General features: G+C 47.6%; 1 protein-coding gene across 4 annotated transcripts in view; it reads left to right on the top strand.

The window, feature by feature from the left end:
* Window positions 1–23,153, top strand: part of Tcf7l1 (transcription factor 7 like 1) — a 165,121-nt gene that overhangs the window by 121,687 nt on the left and 20,281 nt on the right. For 2 of the 4 annotated variants that reach the window (XM_039107580.2, XM_006236674.5), the window contains exons 4-5: window positions 21,739–21,822; window positions 22,106–22,147. In XM_039107580.2, the coding sequence (XP_038963508.1) occupies window positions 21,739–21,822; window positions 22,106–22,147 (126 nt within the window). The remainder of the gene's footprint in view (window positions 1–21,738; window positions 21,823–22,105; window positions 22,148–23,153) is intronic. The other 2 variants (XM_039107582.2, NM_001107865.1) reach the window with 1 other exon arrangement.

Below are 23,153 nucleotides of genomic sequence, written 5' to 3'. Positions count from 1 at the left end.
TGTGTTGACTACATACCTTCCCAATGCAACAGAGGAGAGGCATGGTGCTCTATGACCCCACCACCTACTTGGCCCAGGGACCAAATAACAAATAGCACCCAGAGTATGGACAATGCATGCAGTCTCTTGACAACTCTTACAGGAGAGCTCAGTGCAGTGAGACGTTGAGATGGCCAGAACAAGGTCCAAGGATGCTGCTGGTGAGGGTAGCGGGGGATAGGATGAGTAGCCTGGGATTTTAACGCCCATGGGGGCAGGGTACTCTTCAATCATCGAATTGAACAGAGCTTCTGACCAGGAGGTGACAGTCAGTATGAAGGACAGGGTGACTTGGACAAGAACTCCAGGAGGTGGCTAACAGGGAATCTTATCAAGAGTTTCAGGGTAACCCTAAAGACACTAGAGGAGACGGCTCAACTGACAACCCACAGTTGGGGTGATCGGACTCGGTCCTCTGTCAAATGAAGAAAAGGAAAGGTGCCAACTTTGTCCCCAATGTTTGTGTAGTGGTCAGGGTGGCTTCAATCCGGGCTCGTGCCAATGTTCCTTCCCCTTCAGAAGAGCCTTGGCTTAATGGACATCACTCTGTGGGGTTGAGCTGCTTGTGGCCAGGAGCAGAGTAAACAACATAAACTCTGTCCATCCCAGAGAGGGCACAACGAACCAATGTATGATCTGTGCAGGTATAGCATGGTGAGCCAGTGGGTTTCTTTCTTTTTTTTTAAAGAAGTATTTATTTTATAATATTTATCCATATATAATATATATCCATATTATATACATATGGTTATACTATAGCTGTCTTCTGACACACTGGAAGAGGGCATCAGATCCTGTTACAGATGGTTGTGAGCCACCATGTGGTTGATGGGAATTGAACTCAGGACCTCTGGAAGAGCAGTCAGTGCTCTTAACTGCTGAGCCATCTCCCCAGCCCACCGATGGGTTTCTTAAAAGCTGGTGTGACTGACTCCAAAGTAGTTGTGTCACTGAAAAGCCCACCTTAGCATGAGCAGTGTTCCTTACAACGCTGGACTTCTCTGCCTACCTTGCAGACAGTTCCACTGAAGAGTCTCCCGTCTCCAGCAACCGTTTCCTTCTCTACAACCTTTGATGCGGAGCCTCGTGAATATTGTGTCTTTCTGAACTTCCTGATTCTTGTGAATTAGCTGAATTAGTTTATCTTTCTGGATCTTAGCTTATATACACAGATTAGGATCGTTCTGTGGGTGCCGGTTATGCCAGCATAGGTGAAGTTATGCAGAGAAGAGGATTCTCAAAGCCATATTTCCAGGAGTATGCAAAGGCCATGGACTGGCCCAGAAGGGGCACTGAAAACCACAGAAAGGGGTCTCAGGGCTATGATTTTTAGAGCAGAGCCTTGGAAAAGACTTTAGTAGTTAGGAAGTCAGCAGGGACCTTACTGAAAACAGTAGATCAGAAAGAAAGAAAGAAAAAAAAGAAGGGATGGGGATGTTGTTGTTGTTGTTGTTGTTGTTGTTGTTGTTGTTGTTTAACTAATTAACTAATTATTTGGATGGGTGGACACCACAAATGTGAAAGTCAGAAGACAACTTGCAATTGGTTCTCGCCTACTACATGGGTTCTAGGGATCGAACTCAGGCTGTCAGGGTTGGTGGTAAGTGGCTTTATGCTGAGTCATCTCAATGTTTGGTTTTGTAAAGAGCTCAGCAGAAGACACGGCGGCCACACCGAGGCCTGCCCCACTGGCTGACCAAGAGTTCCTATTTACCTTGAGATTAAAACTCCTGGAGAATGGAAATTGAGGAAGAAGAAATCAGCGGTTCCTTTGACTATGGCTTCCAGTTTATTTAATTCAGCATGCGTTCGTGTGACTGAATGAACATCCTTGACAAAGACTATGTGGGGAATTACACAGGACCTGGAAAACTAAAGGGAATCAGATGGAGAATTTGGCCAGTGAGCATCAAGCCTCTGGTGTAATGCTGACAGAGCTGTCATCCAAGTCGGTCATTTTATTTTGAAGTCTGTAGCCCCATGGAGGGCGTGGCAACACCTTTGTATGAACGGACATGATACCTGAACAAGACGTGGTCACTTTTCAGTCTTGGTTCCAAATAGCTGCTTGTAAAGCCCGGCTCCCTATGCAGTCTCAGGCACAGGCTGCACCTAATGGGCTACCCGGGCCACTCAAGAAGTGATGCGGAGGGCTGGAGAGATGGCTCAGCGGTTAAGAACACTGACTGCTCTTCCAGAGGTCCTGAGTTCAATTCCCATCAACCACATGGTGGCTCACAACCATCTGTAATGAGATCTGATGCCCTCTTCTGGTGTGTCTGAAGACAACGACAGTGTATCACTTATATGCAATAAATAAAAATCTTAAAAAAAAAAAAAAAAAAAGAAGTGATGCAGAATCTGAGGTGCACTTTTTAGAGTGTGTTCAGCAGTGTATCCCTTTAGCTGAGCCAGGATGCCGAGAATTCCATAAAGACCTAGCCCTGGATTTGATTGGAGAGCTGGGAAGAGGCACTGCAGCCCTTCTCTCAGCCCAGAAATAAAGAGGAATGTGTTGACATCATTAGGAATGTTCAAGAAATAATTGGTTTTGATGGTCTTTTCTAGTGTGCCACCAGGAATCCCAGTGTGGGTGTCTACTGCCTAATCTTCTGAGTTTATTTAAAGATCCTGTGAGTGCCGCTCTAGGGCAATGGAATTTTCATATGTACCAGGAATTGTCCACACTGAGCCTTCTAATCGATCTATTACAGATAAACGCTCTGGAAGGACTTAGGGAAGTAAAGACTAGAATTGCTGGTATACTGTGGCACTGAAATCTGCCGGTCGTTGGATGGGTGCTTGCTCCAGGGGATGAAGGAGAAGCATGAGAAGCTGACTATGGGATTGGAGGGTGATGGTGGTGGAGAGCTTGGTAGGTACATGAGGCCCAACGAAAGAAAAGCAGAGCACTAAAGGACTGGAGCCTTGGAGGCTGTCTTTAAAAACTAGAAGCCCAAGCAGTAGGTGGAAAGAAACTGTGGTGTTGTAGTGGGGTGCCCATAAGCATTTGGGGGCAGCTCTGATCTCACATTGACATTACCCGGAGAACAATTAATTGAGGCAGAAGGTTAGGTCCCCATCCTGGAACAGTTGAGTGGCAGGGGAGGAGGGTTGGAAATCTATGATGTCAGGAGGACTGAGGACCAACAAATTGACCCCACTCAGTCCAGTAGAATGCAAATTTTCCTGTCTGTCCACATAGATCTTCCATTCACATACAAAGATGTCTACTCTACAAAAGTGAATTCTTTACTTGCTTGCTGTCCTGCTTTTTCCCTTGAGAGTGTCTCGTAAGTACCTTTGCATGTCTATAAATATTCACCTGCTCCATAAATTCAAACATCATTGTAGCATGAGGTATTTAATATCTTTCAGCTCTTATAGATGGCCCCAGTGAGCATTCTCGCAGCTGCAGTTTGCTTGCTTCTTTAATTATTTCCTTAGGATGCATTCCTTGAGGTGGTACGCCTTTGGAAGACTTGATACATGCCTCCAAGTTGCACAAGAAAAGGCTTACTAATTTATTCTCCCACCAACGGGGCATCAAGGAAAGTGCCCATGGTAATTAAAGAGGAATAAAAAAAGGTCTTTGCCAGCTTGACAGACTAGAAGTAGTTAACTCATTACTGAATTCATAGCTTCTTTATCTCAGATTCTGCAAACAAATGGGAGTGGAGCCTAGAGATTTTTCCAGATGGCTTGGTGCCTGGTCCAGACCTCTCTGCTGTCTCATAGACCAGGTTTGACGCTCTGGGGCTTTTGTTCCCCACAGTCAATTAGCTAGCATGCTCCCAGTGGTTCCACAGAGACCACCAGGGGGCAGTGTGGAGCTGTTGTGCATCCGGAGAATGCCTTCTGGTTTAGCCATAAGAAAAATTTGAATGACACTATTATTCTTTTGTTGAGTGTTTTATGACTTCTGCAGATCGGCACTCATAATATTGATTTGCCTGCATTAGTAGTTCATCCCCTCTACAATTGTTTTTACGTTCACTCTTGTGGGCTCTGGGAAACATCGTGGTCCATCATAGCTCTCTCACAGCTATGGCACAGGGTACCTGAATTGTTTGTTCTAATTTCATTTAGGTGAGTGGCCTCTGGGGCCATGGTGGGATAGCTCACCCCTTTTGTCTGAGGAAAGCCAGGATGGGCTGCAGGAACGATGGTTCGTGTTGTTCTTTTCTGGCATTAGTTAAAAACGTAGTCTTTGAGATAGGGCTTTGGGCTTAACTGGTTACTCTGCTTTCTGTGCCATAAGTAAACGCCACCCATAAGGTGAGGATGAAATGATACAATATATGAAAATAGCTTGGGAGTTTGCAGATGTCTTTTTTAAAAGAAATCTGAATCTATCTATGCAGATACTATGGTGAACTTCCCTTGCTTTTTAAAAAAAATAATTTATGAGTATATGCCTGTGCCAGCTTGTCTGTGTGAGTACCACATACTTGGCAGGTGCCTTCAGAGTCCAGAAGAGGGTGTTGGATCTCCCTGGAAGAACAGGCAGTTGTGAAGTGCTCTCTGTATGGGTGCTAGGAGTAAACCTGGGTCTTCTGCAACAGTAGCAAGTGTGTTGTTGTTGTTGTGTTGTTGTTGTTTTTGTTTGGAGGGTTTTGTTTTTGTTTTGAGACAAGGTTTCTCTGTGTATCCCTGATTGTCCTGGAGCTCACTCTGTAGACCAGGCTGGCCTTGAACTTAGTGATCCACTGGCCTCTGCCTCCTGAGCGCTGGGATTAACGGCGTGAGCCACCACAGCTTTACCAAGTAGCAAACACTCCTAACTCCTAGGCTCTCTTTCCTGCCCTTTGCTTTTGCACACTTACTGCTTGTCTAGAATGATATTAATATTAGAATGTGGACTTTTAAAATGCTGTGGTCCATAGCAGGGTCATGTGGTACAGCGCAGCACCTCAGTTTCCAGCTACAGAGGATTAGATAAACATTTGTCCCTTGCTACTTGGGGGTTGGGGGAGGTTTCAGGTCCCCTGTTGCTACCAACATCCATGGACGCCCAGACCCCCGATTTAAACTAGTATAGCACAGAACTGGACAGATGGCTCAGTGGGTAAAGCGCTTGCCAACAAGACTGACAGCCTGAGTCCAGATCCCCAGAACCCACATAAAAAAGCCAGACACAGTAGCCTAAGCATCTGTAGTCACAGCGCCTCCCCTCAAGATGGGAGGTAGAAGGAAGCCAGAACTTTGCAGGCCAGTTAACCTGAGGACACAGCAGTTAACAAGAGTTCCTGCCTCACATCTTCCACACACACACCCTGGCACATGTGTGGCTACAGTCAGACACACAATTAATAAGTGGGTGTTGGTATGTAACCTAGCAACACCCTTCCCTATACTTCGACTTGTTTCTAGATTACTTTAAATACTTAATGGGGAAGCTATGTAAACAGTTAAGTAACAGTAAGGAGAGCGACCTGTGTTTAGTATAGATACAACCATTGAAGGTCTGACTATTGCATTTAGTTAAATCCAAGGTCAAAACTCCTGTGGTCGATAAAAGGCACAAATACTAAATCCCAGAATACGGAGCCCATGACTGCATAGAGCTAACCGAATCCATTTATAATTTGCAATCGGTTTACAAACTATGTAGGGAAGTAAAAATACTCGGAAACAGACTATGATGCTATTGACTGTAGGTTGCTGGGGTTTGAACCAGAGCCGTACATGTGCTTGACAAAATCTCTACCACTGACCCATGTAGCCCAGGCTATCAGTAAACTCATGAGTTTCCTGGCTTTTCCCAAATCCTGGGACTAAAGGTATGCACTACAGTTCCTGGCTCAGTAAATGGTGTTTGTTGTTTTGGGGGTTGGTTGGTTGATTTTGGTTCTGAGACAAAGGCTAGTCTTGAAGTTACTATATAGGCCAGGATAGCCTCAAATTCATAGAAAGCCTCCCCTTTTTGCCTCCGTATGAATGCTGGAATTAAAGGTGTGTGCCACCGTACCCCGACCCTGAGTAGAGGTTTGAAGGATGGTATGTCGCTGGTCTGTTGCCTATTGATTGTGAAGCTCATCTTCACTGACGACCCCAGGAGTAGCCACTGATCGCTTCTGGGTGCATTTCACCTAGACTGACGGAAACTTTCCAGGAAGGGGTACTTACGCCTCTCGTTCAGGTATTCCTGAAATGCCCTCCTGGTCACCAGGCACTTATCACAGACAATGTGCTAGGTCAAGTGCTGTGGTGACCAGAGCACACACGAGTTTCCTGTCCCCGAGAAGCTCAGAAGGGAAACGAGAAGAAATGCAAGTCAGGAGGGACTGAGGTAGGAACGAGAGACACTCACCAAGGTCAAGGCGAGAAATGGAAGAGATGCTTCAGCAGCCAAAGGACAGGACTTCCTGGCTATCGCACAGATAGAATACAAGGAGGCCGGTGGAGGGTAAGGTGTCTGCTGCTTTGACCCAGCATGCACAAGAGAAGGACGGCTCAGGCTTTCAGCCAGAAGCGACTACACACATGGGCCTTATAAATGGAGTTTCTTTCAAGGGTTAAGGTTATCCTTATTGAGAATGTCCTGCAGCCCCTGGCTCCAAATGTCACTCATTTGTATGACCTTGTCTACCCACCACCTACACTAGATACTCGTTCTCCTTTAAAACAAAGATGGGGGAGCTGAGAGGACAGGTGGTGCATACCTGTGCTATAATCCCAGGTCTAGGCTGTGAAGGTAGGATTTCAAGGTCAAGGCCAGCCTGGGTAATAGTGAGTCCAGGGACCATATGAGTATGGAAACCTTATCTCTGAAACAAATTGTGTCTGTCTGTCTGTCTGTGTGAGTGAGAGTGTGTGTGTGTGTCTGTCTGTCTGTGTGAGAGCGTGTCTGTGTGTGTGTGTGTGTGTGTGTGTGTGTGTGTGTGTGTGTGTGTGTGATTATGTTGATGTTTTGTTTTGTTATCTCATTACAGTACTGGAGCTGGACTCCAGATCCTTGGTCATGCTGGGCATATACCTATTAGAATAAACACTGCAGATACTGAGACGAGCATCATTTCATGCAATGAGAAGGCAGGGGTGCAGGTTGTGATAAAATGCCCACACAGCATGACTTACAGTATGGCCACCATCAATGTTCATTTCTTAGCCACCCTCATTTCCTGTGCTCTCCCTTCAGACTGAATGCAGAATCAGTTTGTTCTTCCCTAAGAGTGCGGAAGCCATTCGTGAACACATGTCTCAGTGACCCTGTGTAGAAGTCATAGTCTTTCCTCACCCATGGGATCAAAGACCCTTGCTGGGACTGCTTACCTATGGAGGGAGACCCTTGACACACAGGGCTGCTGACTTTGGGCGCACTTTACAGTCAGGGATGGAGGAGACAGCTGAGGAGCCGTAGAAGCTGTTTCCTAGGAGCCAGCCCTCTGCTGCCTGGCTGTTCTTTTGTGTTGTGTGTTTTACTGGCCCCAGATAACCACTTCCTGTTCCCTATTGATTTTACACAGACCCTGCTTCCTTTCTCTTCAATACCTGGGACATTTTCCAGCTCCTCTTCCCACAAGGGAAAATCCATAAATTTCAGAATTCCCAGACCTGCTTTTGGTCACTGGGCTCTGCAAGTCAGAACTGTTTTTTGCTGCTTGGTGGCCTTTTCTGTGAACCCTTGATGCCTTCCAAGAATGTTCCTGATTGAGCCAGCCAGGAGAGAAAGGTTTTGTGGAGTCTGGATCCTGCCCCGGCTTCTTTCCAGATAGAATCTGTTATCTACCATCAGCCCTGAGTCAGAGGCAGCACCTCACGGTGATTCTCACCCACCGTTAGAAGCCACCTGGCACACTGTGTTGAGCACTCTGAGCCTGCCCCAGGCAGGGCTGGGAAGAATTTGATAATGTATCAGCAATGCCTTGCATGGACACAGAAAGAGGCACGCCATACCCGTGCTCCGTGGACAAAGCTGCAAGGCTGCCGGATTGGGTTGGCAGTTCTAGAAAGCAAAAAGAAGGCCCCGTACCCACCTCCTGTGTCATACTTAGTGGTGAGACTGCAGATGCCAGCATCACACCTGACTTTTTTTTTTTTTTTTTTTTGGTTCTTTTTTTTTTTTTTTTCGGAGCTGGGGACCGAACCCAGGGCCTTGCGCTTCCTAGGCAAGCGCTCTACCACTGAGCTAAATCCCCAACCCCTACACCTGACTTCTATTGAGTTTCCTGAATCAAATTCAAGTCACTGGGCTTTCGTAACTAGCAGTTTTGTCTCTCCTGAGCCATCACCAGGACCAGTTGTTTAGCTGTATAGTTTGGAAGGGTATTTCTAACAGGAAGTGAAAGATGGACTGGCGAATGTGGGCTGGGGCAGTGGTGACACTTAGAGAGAGCATTTGGGACCTTTCCGGCTGATCCTTGGGATTGACATTTAGTCCATCTAAGACAAAGGGAGCTGTGGATGCACCTCACAAACCCTCTACCTGCTCCCTTCAAGTGTGGCTCGGCCGGTAGACTGCCTGCCTACACAGGTTCAATCCCCAGCATCAAATAAACCAGACCTGATAGAACATGTCTGTAATCCCTGGGAGGCAGAGGCAAGAGCATCAGGAATTTAAGGTTAGTCTGCAATGTGCAAGATCTAGTAGGGGGGTTGGGGGGGAGAGAAGATGGCCTATGAGTTAGGAGAGTGCATTGTGTGTGCAGAATTCAGCTCCCACTCACACTACCCTGTAACTCTCACCATCAGAGGCCCAGGGTCCTCTTTTGACCTCCGCAGGCACCACATTCATGGGCACATACCTGCACACAGACTCGCATGGATGCACATAATTTAAAAAAAAAAAAAAAAAAAACCTTTAAGGAAAAAAACCCAAAAACTCTTTGGTTGGTGGTTTAGTCCCCGGGAGCTCTGGGGAGTCTGCTTGGTTGATGTTGTTGTTCTTCCTATGGTGTTGCAAACCCTTTCAGCTCCTTCAGTCCTTTCTCTAACTCCTCCATTGGGGACCCCATGTCAGTCCAATGGTTGGCTGCAAGCATCCTCATCTGTATCAGTAAGGCTCTGCTAGAGCCTCTCAGGAGACATCCATATCAGGCTCCTGTCAGCATGCGCTTCGTGGCATCAGCATTACTGACTGGGTTTGGTGGCTGCATCTGAGATGGATCCCCAGGTGGGGCAGTCTCTGGGTGACCTTTCCTTCAGTCCCTGGTCCACTCTTTGTCCCTGTAAACCACCCACCAAAGAGTACACATAGAGGGACCCATGGCTCCAACTGCACAAGGATGGCACTGTCTGGCATCAATAGAAGGAGAAGTCCTTGGTCCTGTGAAGGCTCGTTTCCCCGGTGTAGGGGAATGCCAGGATGTTGGGGTGGGAGTGGGTGAGCGGGAGTGGGAGCATCTTCATAGAAGCAGGGAGAGGAGGGAAAGGGGATAACATTTGAAATGTAAATACATAAAAATAAATAAAAATTTTAAAAAGAAAATAATTTTTAAAAAAAGAAAAATAAATGCAAACAGGTTGCCACCCCAAGGTTCTTCAGGTGTAGACAGAAGGCATACTTGCAGAAGTGTCTAGAATCCAGAGAACTTGGTTGCCCATGGGAAGCAGCAAGAGATGCCAAAATAGAATTTGATGTTTCTGGCTGAGTAAACTGAAGGTGTGTATGTGAGGGTGAAGGTTACTGATATAAGGCTACTTTTAATAGCTTTGTTTTCTGTTGCTGCCATGTAATACATGGACCTTATTGGGGGTAGTGGTGCACCCTTTAATCTCAGCTCTTGGGAGGCAGAGACAAGTGTATCTCTGTGAGTTCAAAGCCAACCTGGTCTACAGAGCGAGTTTCAGAAAAGCCAGGGCTACATCAGGAAACTTTGTCTCAAAAACAAAAAAATCCATGAGAGCTACTCATTGAAATACAAGTTCAATGCAAAGGTCAGCACGTTAATAACTGTGCTGACGGGAGTGTGGAGATGTAAACGCTCTCCTATGTTGCTGACAGTGGTACTGAGTTCTCAAATAAGTCTCCATGTTCATACACTGAACCACTCATTCTCCTCACAACTAGAGCCATGTCCTGTGACCCCTGGATTCACACGAGGGCTGGGTGATGAGTGCTCATGGAAGCCAGGCATGTTTGTTACCAGGAAGGAGCAAGAGCATGCCAATTTGTCGCAAATTGTGAGCCTGAAGCAAAGTGTGGTACTGTGACATCTTGAACACCAGAAATGTGTCAGCCTCAACCTCGCCAATGGCTAAAAGCGGAGATGGACCCAGTTCTGTCCTGTGTGGTCAGAAGAATAAGGCAGGGGCCATAAGAGAAGCTGTGGGAACAGAGCTGTCGACGGGGTCCACCACTCAATAGTGACAAAGTGTGGGCCATATGGAGAGCTGGTGTGAGTGGCCAGCAGAAGGCAAGAGGAGGGCCGGGCCCTGAAAACTGGGTCCTATTGTGCTTCTCTGTCCCGCTTTCGTGGTCAAGCACTGAGTGCAAAAATTGCTCAGGTCCAGAAGCCCAAGGTCAAAGCCAGGCACAGGCAGTTTTACCCAGAGATCTGCAGGCTACTAAACGGGGACATGGAAACAGGTCCAGCATCCGCTTTGGTTGGTTCAGTTATTCGTTCATTTTGAAAACAGGATCTCATGATCTGCCTTTGAACTTGAGTTCTTTGTGCCCTCCATACTGTGTGCCACCACACACAACTGGACTTTTCGTCTTAAGCCTAGGGCTTTGCTGCAAGTGTTGCCATGGTCTAGGCCATCGGAGTTTCCCCTTGCTCCTTCTCAAAGGAGCATGCAGCTGCCAGAAAGATGTACAAGGCTGCGTATTCAGGTCTCCGTTAAGACCTTGGGCCCACATCAACTAAGCACCGCGTGTATGGCTTTCCAGCCATCTGTGAATAGAGCCAATAATTCTAGCAAGTCAGGACAGGCCAAAGACCCCTCTGCACTCCAGCCTAGCATCAGTGGTGTGTGGCCAGCCAGTTGGTACCAGGCCAACTATGAGTATCTCTTCCCACCTCTTACAGTGACTCACCATAGTACCTCAAAACCAACTGTGGTGGGAATATTCCCACCACAGATACCACAAATGCTACACAACAGACTTTGGTGAGTAGAAAGCAGTCATAAGGGTTTATTAGGGCACCATCGAATGGTACACCTCCCCCACAAAACACTTGAGCTGTTAGAGCTTCCAAGATCTGCTAACTCTAGCCCTGGACTTGCTCGTAAATAAAAATATCTAAATTCAGTGAGTCAATGTGCAGTGCCTTCTCCAGTCAGACAGGAACTTGCTATGTCAGACAGGCTGGGTTTAAACGTCTAGGCTCAACTAACCTTCTTCAGCTGCTTGGTAGCGGAGGGAAAATAGCAATACCACTTTCTATCTATCTATATATTTTTTTAATGTTTATTTACTGGGGAGGGGCACATGGAAGTCAAAGGACAACTTGTGGGAGTCATTTCCATCCCTCTAGCAGGCAGATTCCTGATATCTAAAGTCATCAGACTTGGCCCAGATAGTTTTAACTGCAGGGCCGTCTCACGAATCCGCTTCCTAATTTTCTTACGTGTCCAGCAGTCACTTGGTCCTCTCTATTGCGCTTGCCACACCATCGAGGTGGTTGGTCTCTATTGGTGAAGACAGGTCCCAAGAAGTAAGGTCCCCCGCAAAGGCACAGCCTGTAAGCCGTGTTCAGCCACGACTCCTGATTTACTGAGAACCTGGATAAGGCCTTTGCTTTTGGAGGGACAGTTACATCTGTTTGGTTTTGTGTTTGTTTTCCCTCCTCTAGCCGGCCATCTTGGCCAGGTCTTGTCTTTAGATTGATAGAACTAAACACCCCCGGTTTATATGTGATGTGACTGAGTACAGAGAGGTTGGGTGGAGCCTGAGGCCCTGGTTCTCTGCTTATCCACTGGAGAGCTACATTTCTAAATCAAACCTTAGCTCGGGTTCTGGTAGGAGGAAGAACCAGGTTCTCTGGAACAGAGACATGAACAGCTAGAAGTCGCTTGGGACGAGGTGGAGTGTGCACCAGAGCTTCGAAAATATTTGTTAACTAAACCGTGGGATGAATGAAGGGAAAAAGAACTTGGCTTTTCAAGTCAGGGTCTCTCTGTGTAGTCATGGCTGTCCGGGAACTCACTCTGTAGACCAGGCTGGCCTCCAACTCAGAGATCCATCTGCCTCTGCCTCCCAAGTGCTGGGATTAAAGGAGTGCACCACCACCCGTCTAGCTTTTTGTTGTTGGCAGTGGTAGTGGTTTTAAAGCATTAAAAGAGTCTGATTAGGTTTTTTTTTTAAGACTTAGGTTTTATTCATGCATGAATATATATCTCTTGCTCTCTCCCTCCCCACCCTGTGGTGGGGGGGTATGTGTGTCTGTCTGTCCATCCCAGTGTCCAGGAGTAAGGGTCAGACACCCTGAAATTGGAGTTACTGGTGGTTGTGAGCTGCCTGAAGTGTGTGGTGATCTGGTCCTCTGGAAGAGCAGAAAGCTATCTGCTGAACCATGTCTCCAGCCCCCCCCCCCAAAGTATGATTTCTTTTTTAAAAAAGAAGTTTTCCACAAAAAATTATCTATTGTATTAACTCCAGAAGCAGCTTATTATAGATCCCTATGGACTCACAAATTGAATTTATTTCGGAGGATTCGCCTATCCAGCAGCCTCAGGAAGGAACATAGCCTCCTTCGACACTGAGGTGGAACAAAGAGGTTGTGTTTGGAATTTAGTGCTGCATTTATGCAAACGCTTAAAGCCACTCACTTTATAAAGAAAATAAGGGAGGTAATATGTTTTCTTTTTCTTTCATTACCCTCGTCAATGATTTCAGAAAATGAAGTGGTTTTTTTTTTCCCCATCTGGGGAGGTATTTTGTCTTTCTGCTACTATACATTTATTATGTATATAGCGTTGTGCCTGCATGTATGCCTGCAGGCCAGAAGAGGGCACCAGATCTCATTACAGATGGTTGTGAACCACCTTGTGGTTGCTGGGATTTGAACTCAAGAAGAACAGCCAATGCTCTTAACCTCTGAGCCATCTGTCCAGCCAGTATTTTCTTCTTTAAAATATTTATTAATTCTGTCTTATGTGTGTGTGTGTAGCTGAGTGTATGCATGTGTACTAGGTGCATACCCGAGACATCAGAGAGCTTGTAGGAACTGGAATCACAGGTGGTCGTGCACCACCATGTGGGTACCAGGAACTGAAGACAGTTCTTCTGCACAAGCAGCAAGTGCTTTTAACCACAGAGGCATCTCTCCAGCTCCCAGAGTTGGTGCATTTGTTAAACATAGAGCGATCTATGCGTGTCTCTGAGGGGGCTAAGGGATCATACTCCCTACCCCATGTAGTGGGAGAGAGGGACTGGAACTCACAGTGCTGGTGCTGATTCAGCCTCCGGGTGCTGGGATAGCAGATGGGAGCCACCATCCCTAGACACTCACAGGATCTTAAACAAACTCCTAAGAACCAGCAGGGTTGGACAACGCGTACTCTGTGCTGTCCCTCCAAACCCTAGCAGGAGGAGGAGTCACTCAGTAAAGACCAGTTGCTCAAGTTGAATGAATTGGACAGTGGTGGTGCACACGTTTGATGCCAGCATTTGGGGAACATAGTGAGACGCTGCCTCAAAAGAAGAAAAGAAAAGAAAATGTGGCTCCCTTCCACATAGACCATGTCTCCAAAGGGTACTGTGACGGACTAGACAACACCATTGTAGAAGTGGGTCTAGCACGTTTGTCCGGACAAAGAGGGTTAGGATCTCAGTACTTTGTGATGGCTGTCATGGCTTGACTGCGGAATGCCATCCTACAGACCATGTTTGAACACTTGGACTCCAGCTGGTGATGCTGTTTGGAGAGGAGGTGTCTACCTGGTAGACGCATATCGCTGAAGGTGACCTGAAGGGTAAAGCCACCTTTCGTCCTAGTCAGTACTCCGATTCCTTCCTCTGGGAGACCTTAGGAGCTCTATCATCTGTTGCCCAGGACTCTGCCAAGCCCTCCCCATCCATGATGGACTGAAACACCCCTGACACTGAAGCCCAAATAAATCCCTCCGTGTTACAAACGTGAGAATCAGCTGAGCAGGCGTGACCCCCGAGGAGCCCGGAGGACAATGTATACAAACGATAACCATTCCACCTGGAGAATGCGGTCTGGGCTCGGAGCAAAGTTAGTTTCTCACAAGTACAAGATTCAAGATGGGGGCCAGCAGAACAAAATAAGATCCTACAGTCCAGCAAGACTTAAAGCTAGCTGGTGTTGGGAGACAGCAAGGGAGGAAGCTTGAGGACTGGTTGGCATGGCTTGTTGGTTTTTCTTCCTGAACCACTGAATTGGTGGGAACCACAGGCAGGCTGGGATCGTAGGGGAGGATGGCTGATTCGAGTTTTGTAGGTGGTACAGGTACGGTGGTTTAATGAGGAGTGGTTTGCTTATTCACAATGGAAAATTACCCATTGTTCCACATTGACGATTTGTCACCTGTGGAGGCAAGAGGTCACCTTTGTGGAGTCAGTCCCCTTCTTCCACCTTTCTGTGGGTTCTGGGGATCAAACACAGGTCCTCAGCTTTGCAGATTCCTTTACTGAGCCACCTCTGCAGCCTCCAGGTTTCTTTGTTCCGTGGTTGTTGCTAATGTGGGAAGAGGAGGGGCTGGGGAGACGTTCGCTGAGGAACATATTACCTCGCAAACATGAGGGCCAAGACTGCACCCACAGAAAAGCTAAGCCATGTAGCTAGTGCTTGTAATCACTGGGGGAGACCCACGGTCTCTGGGGTTCAGGGTCGGCATCCTTGCCTAAAAAACCAGCCCCGTTTCAGTGAGAGCCCCATCTCGAAAATCAAGGTGGACTGCTCCTGCACCCAGGGCTGATCTCTGGCCTTCATGTACACATGCTCACACACAGAGACAGACAGGGGAGGCAGAGCTGGGTGTGGTAGAGCATACCCATGCTAGCAATACCAGGAGGCCGGGCAGGGTGGGTTATTGCTGACAAACCTGGGTTACAAGTAGAGACTGAGTCTTTTGAAAGGGTAATGTCTTACTGTATTTGAAGCCATCTTTTGGTGAGGGAGAAATGAGGGGTGTTTGTTACCTTGGTCTTGTCTCTTGGTGACAGCAGTTGTAGCATCTTTTGAATAAGGTGTAGGGATCCTTGGACTTTATTCAAAAGAGCCCTAGCTTGAGGTCAGGGGAGTCAGTGTTCACCAGTGGGGTTCCAGAGAGGCAAGGCTGCTTTCCTAACCTGAAAGGGTGCATACCAGTTTCCACGGAAAAGGTGGGCTTCCGGGAGCTTGACTTTGGGAGATGAGTGGGTTTTCGAGCTCCACCCTTGAAGGCTCCTTGGGGAGCCTTGTCGTGGGTGCATTCGGTGACAGGAAGCCTTGACTTTTCTCTGGTGCTCAGGTCCTGCTGAAAGGGTTTTCTCAGCAAGCATTCAGAGACTGTGGACGTGCCACGGGGTCCTGTGTACACCGAGTAGGGGTGAGACAGGGTGGGCCTCTCTGGCGCAGGGGCCCTCCCTGCCTTCCGGGAGCCTGAGGGTTAATCTCCGTAGCTCATTGGCAGCTCTGCCTCTGTCCAGGGCATGCTGGGATTTCCTCCCAGCTGTTTTACATCACGAAGATTTGTGTGTTGGGGAAATTCCAGGGCACAGCTGCAATTAATCTGCTGCTGGGTCTCCGGAGCAGAGTGAGGACTGTGTAGGACAGGTCTCCGCCCCGCTGCAGGAAAGCGGGTTCTAACCCCCCTGGGGAGCATCCTTCTGAGGGACCCTTCCCCAGGCCGGAGGAGAGCGGAAACAGCCCACCTGGCCGAGCACTTAGCCCTAAGGGGACTCTGGGAAGGGCTGAGAACCAAAGAGAGAGGGAGAGAGCGGAACAGTTAGGAAAAGAGGTACAGTACCCCTCTAAGGAACAGTTAGGAAAAGAGGTACAGTACCCCTCTAATAAAGCCAAAGTAGCATCCAAGGCAACAATTGTTGGAAATGTCACCCAAAAGAAAACATCTTTTGTCCGCCTTAGGTAGGAAAGGTAGCTCTCTGATCAATATACCACAGTAAAGTACAAGGGCAAAGCCCGTGTAACCCAGTAGGGTTCACCCAGGGAATGCAAAAGCACTCGCCAGAAAGAAAAACCAAATCACTATGCATGCATCTCATGAATGAATTTAATAAGAGAAGCCACGTGACCTTTTGGGGAGGGGGGGTTCCGAGAGATTCAAGGACTGTTCCAATGAGAACAATTAGGACTAGAATCACCCTTCCTTAACAAGGCAAACATATATTCTAGGGCTGAGGAAGTGGCTCGTCGGTAAGAGTGCTTACTGCACAATCCTGAAGACCTGAGTTCAAATCACCAGCGCCCACATTATCAACAACAGTGAAACAAACCTGGAGGCTGGTGAGATGGCTCAGACATAAAGGGATTTGCAAACCAGAGGAGCGGTGTTTGATTCCCAGAACCCACAGAAAGGTGGAAGAAGGGAACCAACTCCAGAAAGGTGACCTCTTGCCCCCACAGGTGACACACATGCCACTTACACACACACAAAGTATTGATAAACAAATGCATTTCTAGAAGTTTTAGTTGGGTGTGGCCACACATGCCTCTGTGACCTCAGCGCTGTGGTGGGCAGAGGCAGAGGATCCCTGGGGCTTGCTGGTTGCCAGTCTAGCTCCAGTGTAGTGAACCTGACTCAAGAGACCAAGACAGAATAATAGAGCGGGACACCTGACATCCTCCTCTGGCCTCTACAAATGAGTGCATACACAAATGCATGCACCACACCTATTCACACGTACACACATTTAAACAAGAGCGATTTTTATTGCATTTATTTTATTTCGAGGGGTGGTGATTGTCACAGCACACATGTATGGAGGTCAGAGGGCAACTTTCAGGAGTCTGTTCTCTCCTACCACGTAGGTCTCAAAAATCAAACTCTACTTGTCAGGCTTGGTTGCAAGGACCTACTGACCCACATCCTAAACTGTAGCTTCATTGTACTCAACTATAAACAAAACAGCCAGTTTCCAAGCTTCTGTGAAAATTGGAACTATCGGCCCCGTAGTATGTGTCACAAGATGGTGGTAGCATTTTAACACAGTATATTTAAGTTTGGTGTCATGGCAATGTTCTATCTCTGAATCCTGAGGGAGTCCTTTGGTCACAGACAGCTCCAGCAGTTGCATTGATACCTTGAAGACAAAAGGAGCTTTGCCTTCTCGATGGTCATCCCAGGAGAGACGGGTAGCCGGACCAGGCTGTGAGCGCATCGGCTGCACTGATGCCTAGCTGGGATGTGCTGGTCAGAAGCTTGAGCCGTAGGCAGCTTGTTGAATGGAGCTTAGATAGGGCTTGGCGAAACCTGTTTTAATTTGTCCACACACCATTATTGTGCACAGAGTCTTAGCTTAGCTTAATCCCCACAGACGTGCTCCACCCATGTGCAGTGACCTCCGGGATAATTGTGCCGCTGGCCTCTCATGGGAACAACTGCCAAAAAGCGCTTTCTTGGCACAGGAGAGATGTTGCAGTGTTAAAGAGTGGGTACTGTTCTTGCAGAGGGACCCGAGTTTAGTTTCAACACCCATAGTTCATGGCTTACACAACCATATGTAATTGTAGCTCGAAGAGAGCCAACTCACTGACCTCTAATGGGTACCCACACACATGTGCACAACACACAGAGACAGAATTAACACTGAAAATAAATAAATGAATAAAATCTTTTTGAAAAGCAGTTTCTTTCCACTGGCGTGATCTAGGCATTCAGAACTCTGCAGATGCCTGCACGGTCCTAGTGCTGATGCCTCCTACTGCCCCTAATTCTGGTTCTGCAAAGCACTTTACAATTCCCCACTGCTTGTGCTGTAATCTGGAGACTTTTTTTCTTAAAAAAAAAAAAAAGACTTATTTATTTATTTCATGCATGTGGGTACACTGTCATCAGACACACCGGAAGAGGGTGTTGGATCACCATTTCAGATGGTTGTGAGCCACCATGTGGTTGCTGGGAATTGACCTCTGGAAGAGCAGTCAGTGCTCTTAACCACTGAGCCATCGCTCCAGCCCATTTGATAGCTTTCTATGGGATTTAGTGAGCCTTAAAGTCCTGCCAGCCACTCCACAACTCTCTTCAAGATCTTAAAAAAGGAAGCTGGGGACATGGCTCAGTGGTTAAAACACTGGCCACAGAAGTGTGAGAACCAGAGTCCAGATCCCTGGATGCCCACACCATGCCCATCTGGTGGCCAAACTGTAATCCCCGTGTTTAGGAGGCAGAGGTGGGATTCAGCGAGCTCTGGGTTCAGGTGTGGCTCCCTACCTCAACAGAGAAGGTGAAGCACAATCAGTGACATCCAGCATTAAGAGAACAAGGCAACAAGTGATAGGCACATATGCACGCACATTCATACATATATGCACCCACACACATGAACACACGTGTACACCACACACAAGGGGGAAAATCGTCAAAAGGAGAACTAGCATAGTACTACCTTCCAAAATGGTTCCTCAGGCCTCTAGGAGTGAATAGAGTTGGATGAGGCCTGAGTGACAGGACCACTATCCACATCCACTTGCTCTCAGACATCAGAAAGAAACCAGACTTCAGTGGTGGGCGTGGCTTAAAGACTTACCGTCTAAACTTCCCGTTCTTAGTTAAAATTAGTGTGGAGCCTGAGCATGCTGGCACATGGGGGGGGGGGTGCTGAGACAGAAAGAGCTCTTCCCTTTAGTAGAAGCCCAAGGAAGGCATCTCGCTAGACGTGTATGTCCAGTGCCTGTTAAGGGAAGGGGAGAGCAGATCCCCTAGACCTGGAGTTACAAGCAGTTTTAAGCTGCCATATTGTTACTGGGAACCAAACCTGGGTCTTCTGCAAGAGCGTCCAGCACAGGCTCTTAATGGCTCCTACATCTCTTCATCCTTGACCTTGAAGTTTCTAATTGCAAAGAGAGGCTGGGAGGCTACTGGCATTTGGTAGGTAGAGGCCCTCAACATGTTGTATAAGAAAAAGGCCATATTTAAGACCCCAAACATTATTTCAAACCAAAATTCAGATAGTTTGGCCTACCCTAATACAATCTAAAAATATCTCTGGGACAACCAATGAACATATGTTTTTATGACACAAAGGGGAGCTAGATCATCGTAGAGCTGATGGGTTTAGAGACTCTTGTGCTGTTGGGCAGTATTATCTAGGACATTTCCCTCTAACATTAGATGTTCTTCACTGTGACTTTTCTGGTTTTTGTTTTCTGTTGTTGTTGTTTCGAGACAGGGTTTCTCTGTGTATCTCTGGCTATCCTGGAACACACTCTATAGACCACGCTGGCCTCAAACTTGGAGACCCACCTGCCTCTGCCTCCTGAGTGCTGGGATTCAAGGCTTTCACTACCATCACCACCGTGTTTTCCTTTTGTACTTTTTTTTTCGTAAACAAGGTCCATGTATTACATGGTAGCTGGAATAAAGGTGTGGGCCACCACTACCAGACATGGTTGTTAATTCTAGACGATGTATGGTGCTCAGTTGCAAGTGCTGGCTACTTCAAGTCACCGCCACAGGAGAGCATCGACATCCATATTTCCATTCAACCTCTGTGGACAGGGCAGATAGGGAGGGAATGGGAAGGTTCAAAGGAGGTGTTGGAGGCTGGTAGTGTGGAGAGCGTCGTCCTCATGGGCCATTGTTTCTCACCTTCCACTTGTTGAGGCAAGATCTTTCTTGTCTCTGCTGCTGCACTGAGTACCACAGGCTAGCCGACTCTAGACGCTCCTGGCAATTCTGTCTCCCACTCACAGTGGGACTCCTGGAATTATAGATGCACACCCTCACATCCCAATTTTTATGTGGGCTTCAGGGTTTCTCAATGCCTTTACTTCCTGAGCCATCTCCCTACCCCCCCCCCTTTTTTTTTTCAGACAAGATTATGTGTAGCCAGGGTTGGTCCCATACGTTCTAATCAGAAGCTGATGGCTCTGAACATCTGCTCCTTCTGCCTCTACTTCCCCTAAGGTGGGATACAGGCATGCATCACTGTCTTCAGTTTATGGGTCAAACGTTGGGCTTCATGCATGCTGGGAAAGCACTCTCCCAGCCTGAGGTATACCCACAAGTCTTGTGAATACCTTCCTAGAAACTCCACCCCTGTCCTGCCCAAGCCGCTTTCTGCCTTCTGTAACCCTCCCCCACCCCAACCGTGAAATCCAAGGATGATCCAAAGGCTTCCATCACTCTCTGAAAGTTGATCTGAGCCCTCTCACTCCTCTACTTCTCCAAGGATTGTATGTAGTTCTCAAAGTAGTCTCAAGACTTCTGCGCACGCTGCCTTGCTGGTCGGCTGCCCAGAAGCACCCTGTCAATGTTGACTCTAGGACAACATGCTTGCTTTTGCTCCTGGCAAAGACTGATGGTTTGCTTATGAACATAAGAACTTCCATTTATCAACTATCTCCCATGTGTAAGATAGTGTTCAGTGCCTGACGTGGTCTGGTTCCTGCTAACAACCTGTAAAGTTAGTCATAATAGCTTGCCCTACAGGTGACAAAACAGACTCCAAATTGTTAAGTCATTTGTCTTGGGTCACAACCTCCATGGGTTGAGTGAGATCTGTACCCGTAGTTGTGCTCAAAGCCCAGGATCCTCCACTTCCCCTAGACTCCCTCCTGTCAGGCTGTGCCATACCCATGTTAAGGAAATGTTTTTCTCTGAAGAGCATGCATGCATGAATGTGTGTGCACATGGGTATGGAAAGGATTCCTTTGTTTTTTCCCCTCAGTGCTGCATGGCAGAAGGGGGGTGATTGTTCCAAGGTTGGGAGGCACTAATGAAAGGTCAGCATCTATCAGTATAAATACATGCTGGGTGGGTGTGGTGGCACATACCTATAATCGGAGTATTCCAGGTTTAGAAGCAATGAGATTGCTGAAAATTCAAGGCCTGACTGGTCTAAGTAGTAAGTTCCAGGCCAACCAAGACTGTGTAACAAGACCCTGTCTCAAACAAGGAAACAAAAATGATAATTACCCCTGACACTTGATTGTGGGGTAGGTGGGAGTCTTGTTGTTGGGTCGTTGTTTGTTTTTTTGTTTTTAGACCCATCTCATATATCCTAGACTGGCCTCAAACTTGTTACGTAGCTGAGGGTGACCTTGAACTTCTGATCCTCCTACTTCTACCTCTCAAGAGCTGGGATTTCAGGCAGGCCACCACCACAACCCATATATTTGGAGTTGAGGATTAGGTGTAGGGCTTGGTGCATGTTGGCTCAGTACTCTACCCCCTGGCCCAATGCCCTGGCCCATGCTTCACCCATTTGTTTCCACTCCCATGAGTGCGTTTCTTGGGGATTGCCATCGGTGATGCTACCGGATATGGAAATGAACCAGGCAGACCAGATTTGGGACTCTGTTCTCTGAGGATCTGCCTTGCTACACAGGGAGAGTAAAGAAGAGTTGAGCCTCAACGACGGGTTCTTTAAAGATGGTGATCATATGGGAGTGTATCCATTCCCTCCCCACTTACAACTTTACCTGAATTATTTAAAGTCTTGGCCCTGTGTGTGGTGATGGATGGCCGTAGCAATAAATGTATTATATCCCTGGATCTGTGCGCTTACATCGGTGGGTCTCCCGTACAGCTGGTGACCTCCCTGAAGCCCTTTCTATACTCCCCTTGGTGCTTGAGAGAGAGTTCATCTCACCTACTTCATGTTTTCTGTCCCCTGTGCAGTACCTGCAGATGAAATGGCCCCTCCTCGATGTCCCCTCCAGCGCTACAGTCAAGGACACAAGATCACCATCTCCAGCACACTTGGTGAGTCTGCCTTAGCTTCCCGGGCCCCATCTGTGACTCCTTTCCCCCTTCCAGAAGCTTCCTGAATCTGTCTCCTTGGTGTCTTACTTTTCTCATGGTTGTGCTAAAATATCCGACTTAACAGAGGAAGGGTTTCTTTTGGCTCACAATTTGGTGGGACCAGCTATGTGGTGGGGAAGCCATGTTTGCAGGCATGCGAGGCTGCTGGTAAAATGGCAGCCTCTGTCAGGAAGCAGAGGGTGGCGGATGCTGGTGCTCAGCGCATTTTCTCCTTTTTGTTCAGTATGGGGATCCTGCCCGTTGGATGGTGCCTCCCACATTCAGGGTGAGTCTCCCCCTCCTCAGTTAAATCTTTCTGGAAACACTCTTGCAGACACACCTGGAGGGTGTTTGCCGGGTGTTTCCATGGTGATTGTAAATTCAGTCAAATTGACAATGAAGATTAACCCTCACACCCGGTGTGGGCACAGTTAGGGGTTAACAGAGGTTACATCTCAGACACCCTCCTCACCTTTCCGTCCACCTCAGCACAAAAGCACACGCCACCTGGAATGCTTGATTGAAGGCACATGGCCCTGACCATTAACCCCGGTTCTTCCTGGACACCTGCTTCAAATCCTTCTCCACTTCCTATGAACAAGAGGTCCTTTCTGTCCAGTTGGTGCTCATTCAGAACACCTCCTCTTCTCCCTGTAGCTGCAAGACTGCAGTTACAGAGGCTCCCCTTTACCAGCTGTTTCAGGGAAGCATCCATTTAAATGTGGACAATGGCTGCTCACACAGCTGTGCGGGCTGTGGAGGAAAGGGGGGACAGGAGCAGTGGGGTCCCAGCAGGGCTCCTCGCCTCCACGGGACATAGCACTGAAGCACAAAGCGTATAAGAGATGATGTGGGAATCTAACCCTTGCATTCCGTCTTCCAGGACGTAAAGTAAGGCTCGGTGGATGCCTGCAGGCTATCTGGTGACTATCTTGCTAGCGAGTCTCAGAGTCATAGAGGATCTTCACCTGTCACAACCTGTCCACTTTATAGACACAAGATGAGGGCTTGTGGTCCACACCACCTTAGGGCCCCATGGTGATTTGTGAAACTTTATTAGAGGCAAGTTTAAAGATCTATGAAGGTAGAGTATATTGTATAAAACAAACCCCCATGCTGCCGACATTCACATTCCTCTCCTGCCTCTCTTGTTTTACAGCAAATCCCAGACATGTTTTTCTCACACAGGACATTTTAAGACATACTGATAACCCTCGCTCACTAAAGGGCAGCTGTGAGCTGAGATATACACAGAGTATAAATAGAGGTGCAGCAAACGTGTGTGGTTTCCA

This window comes from Rattus norvegicus, chromosome 4, assembly GCF_036323735.1.
Source record: "Rattus norvegicus strain BN/NHsdMcwi chromosome 4, GRCr8, whole genome shotgun sequence".
Classification (NCBI taxonomy): domain Eukaryota; kingdom Metazoa; phylum Chordata; class Mammalia; order Rodentia; family Muridae; genus Rattus; species Rattus norvegicus.
Note: the sequence above shows the minus strand (reverse complement) of the source record. Positions and strands in the feature narration are given on the sequence as shown.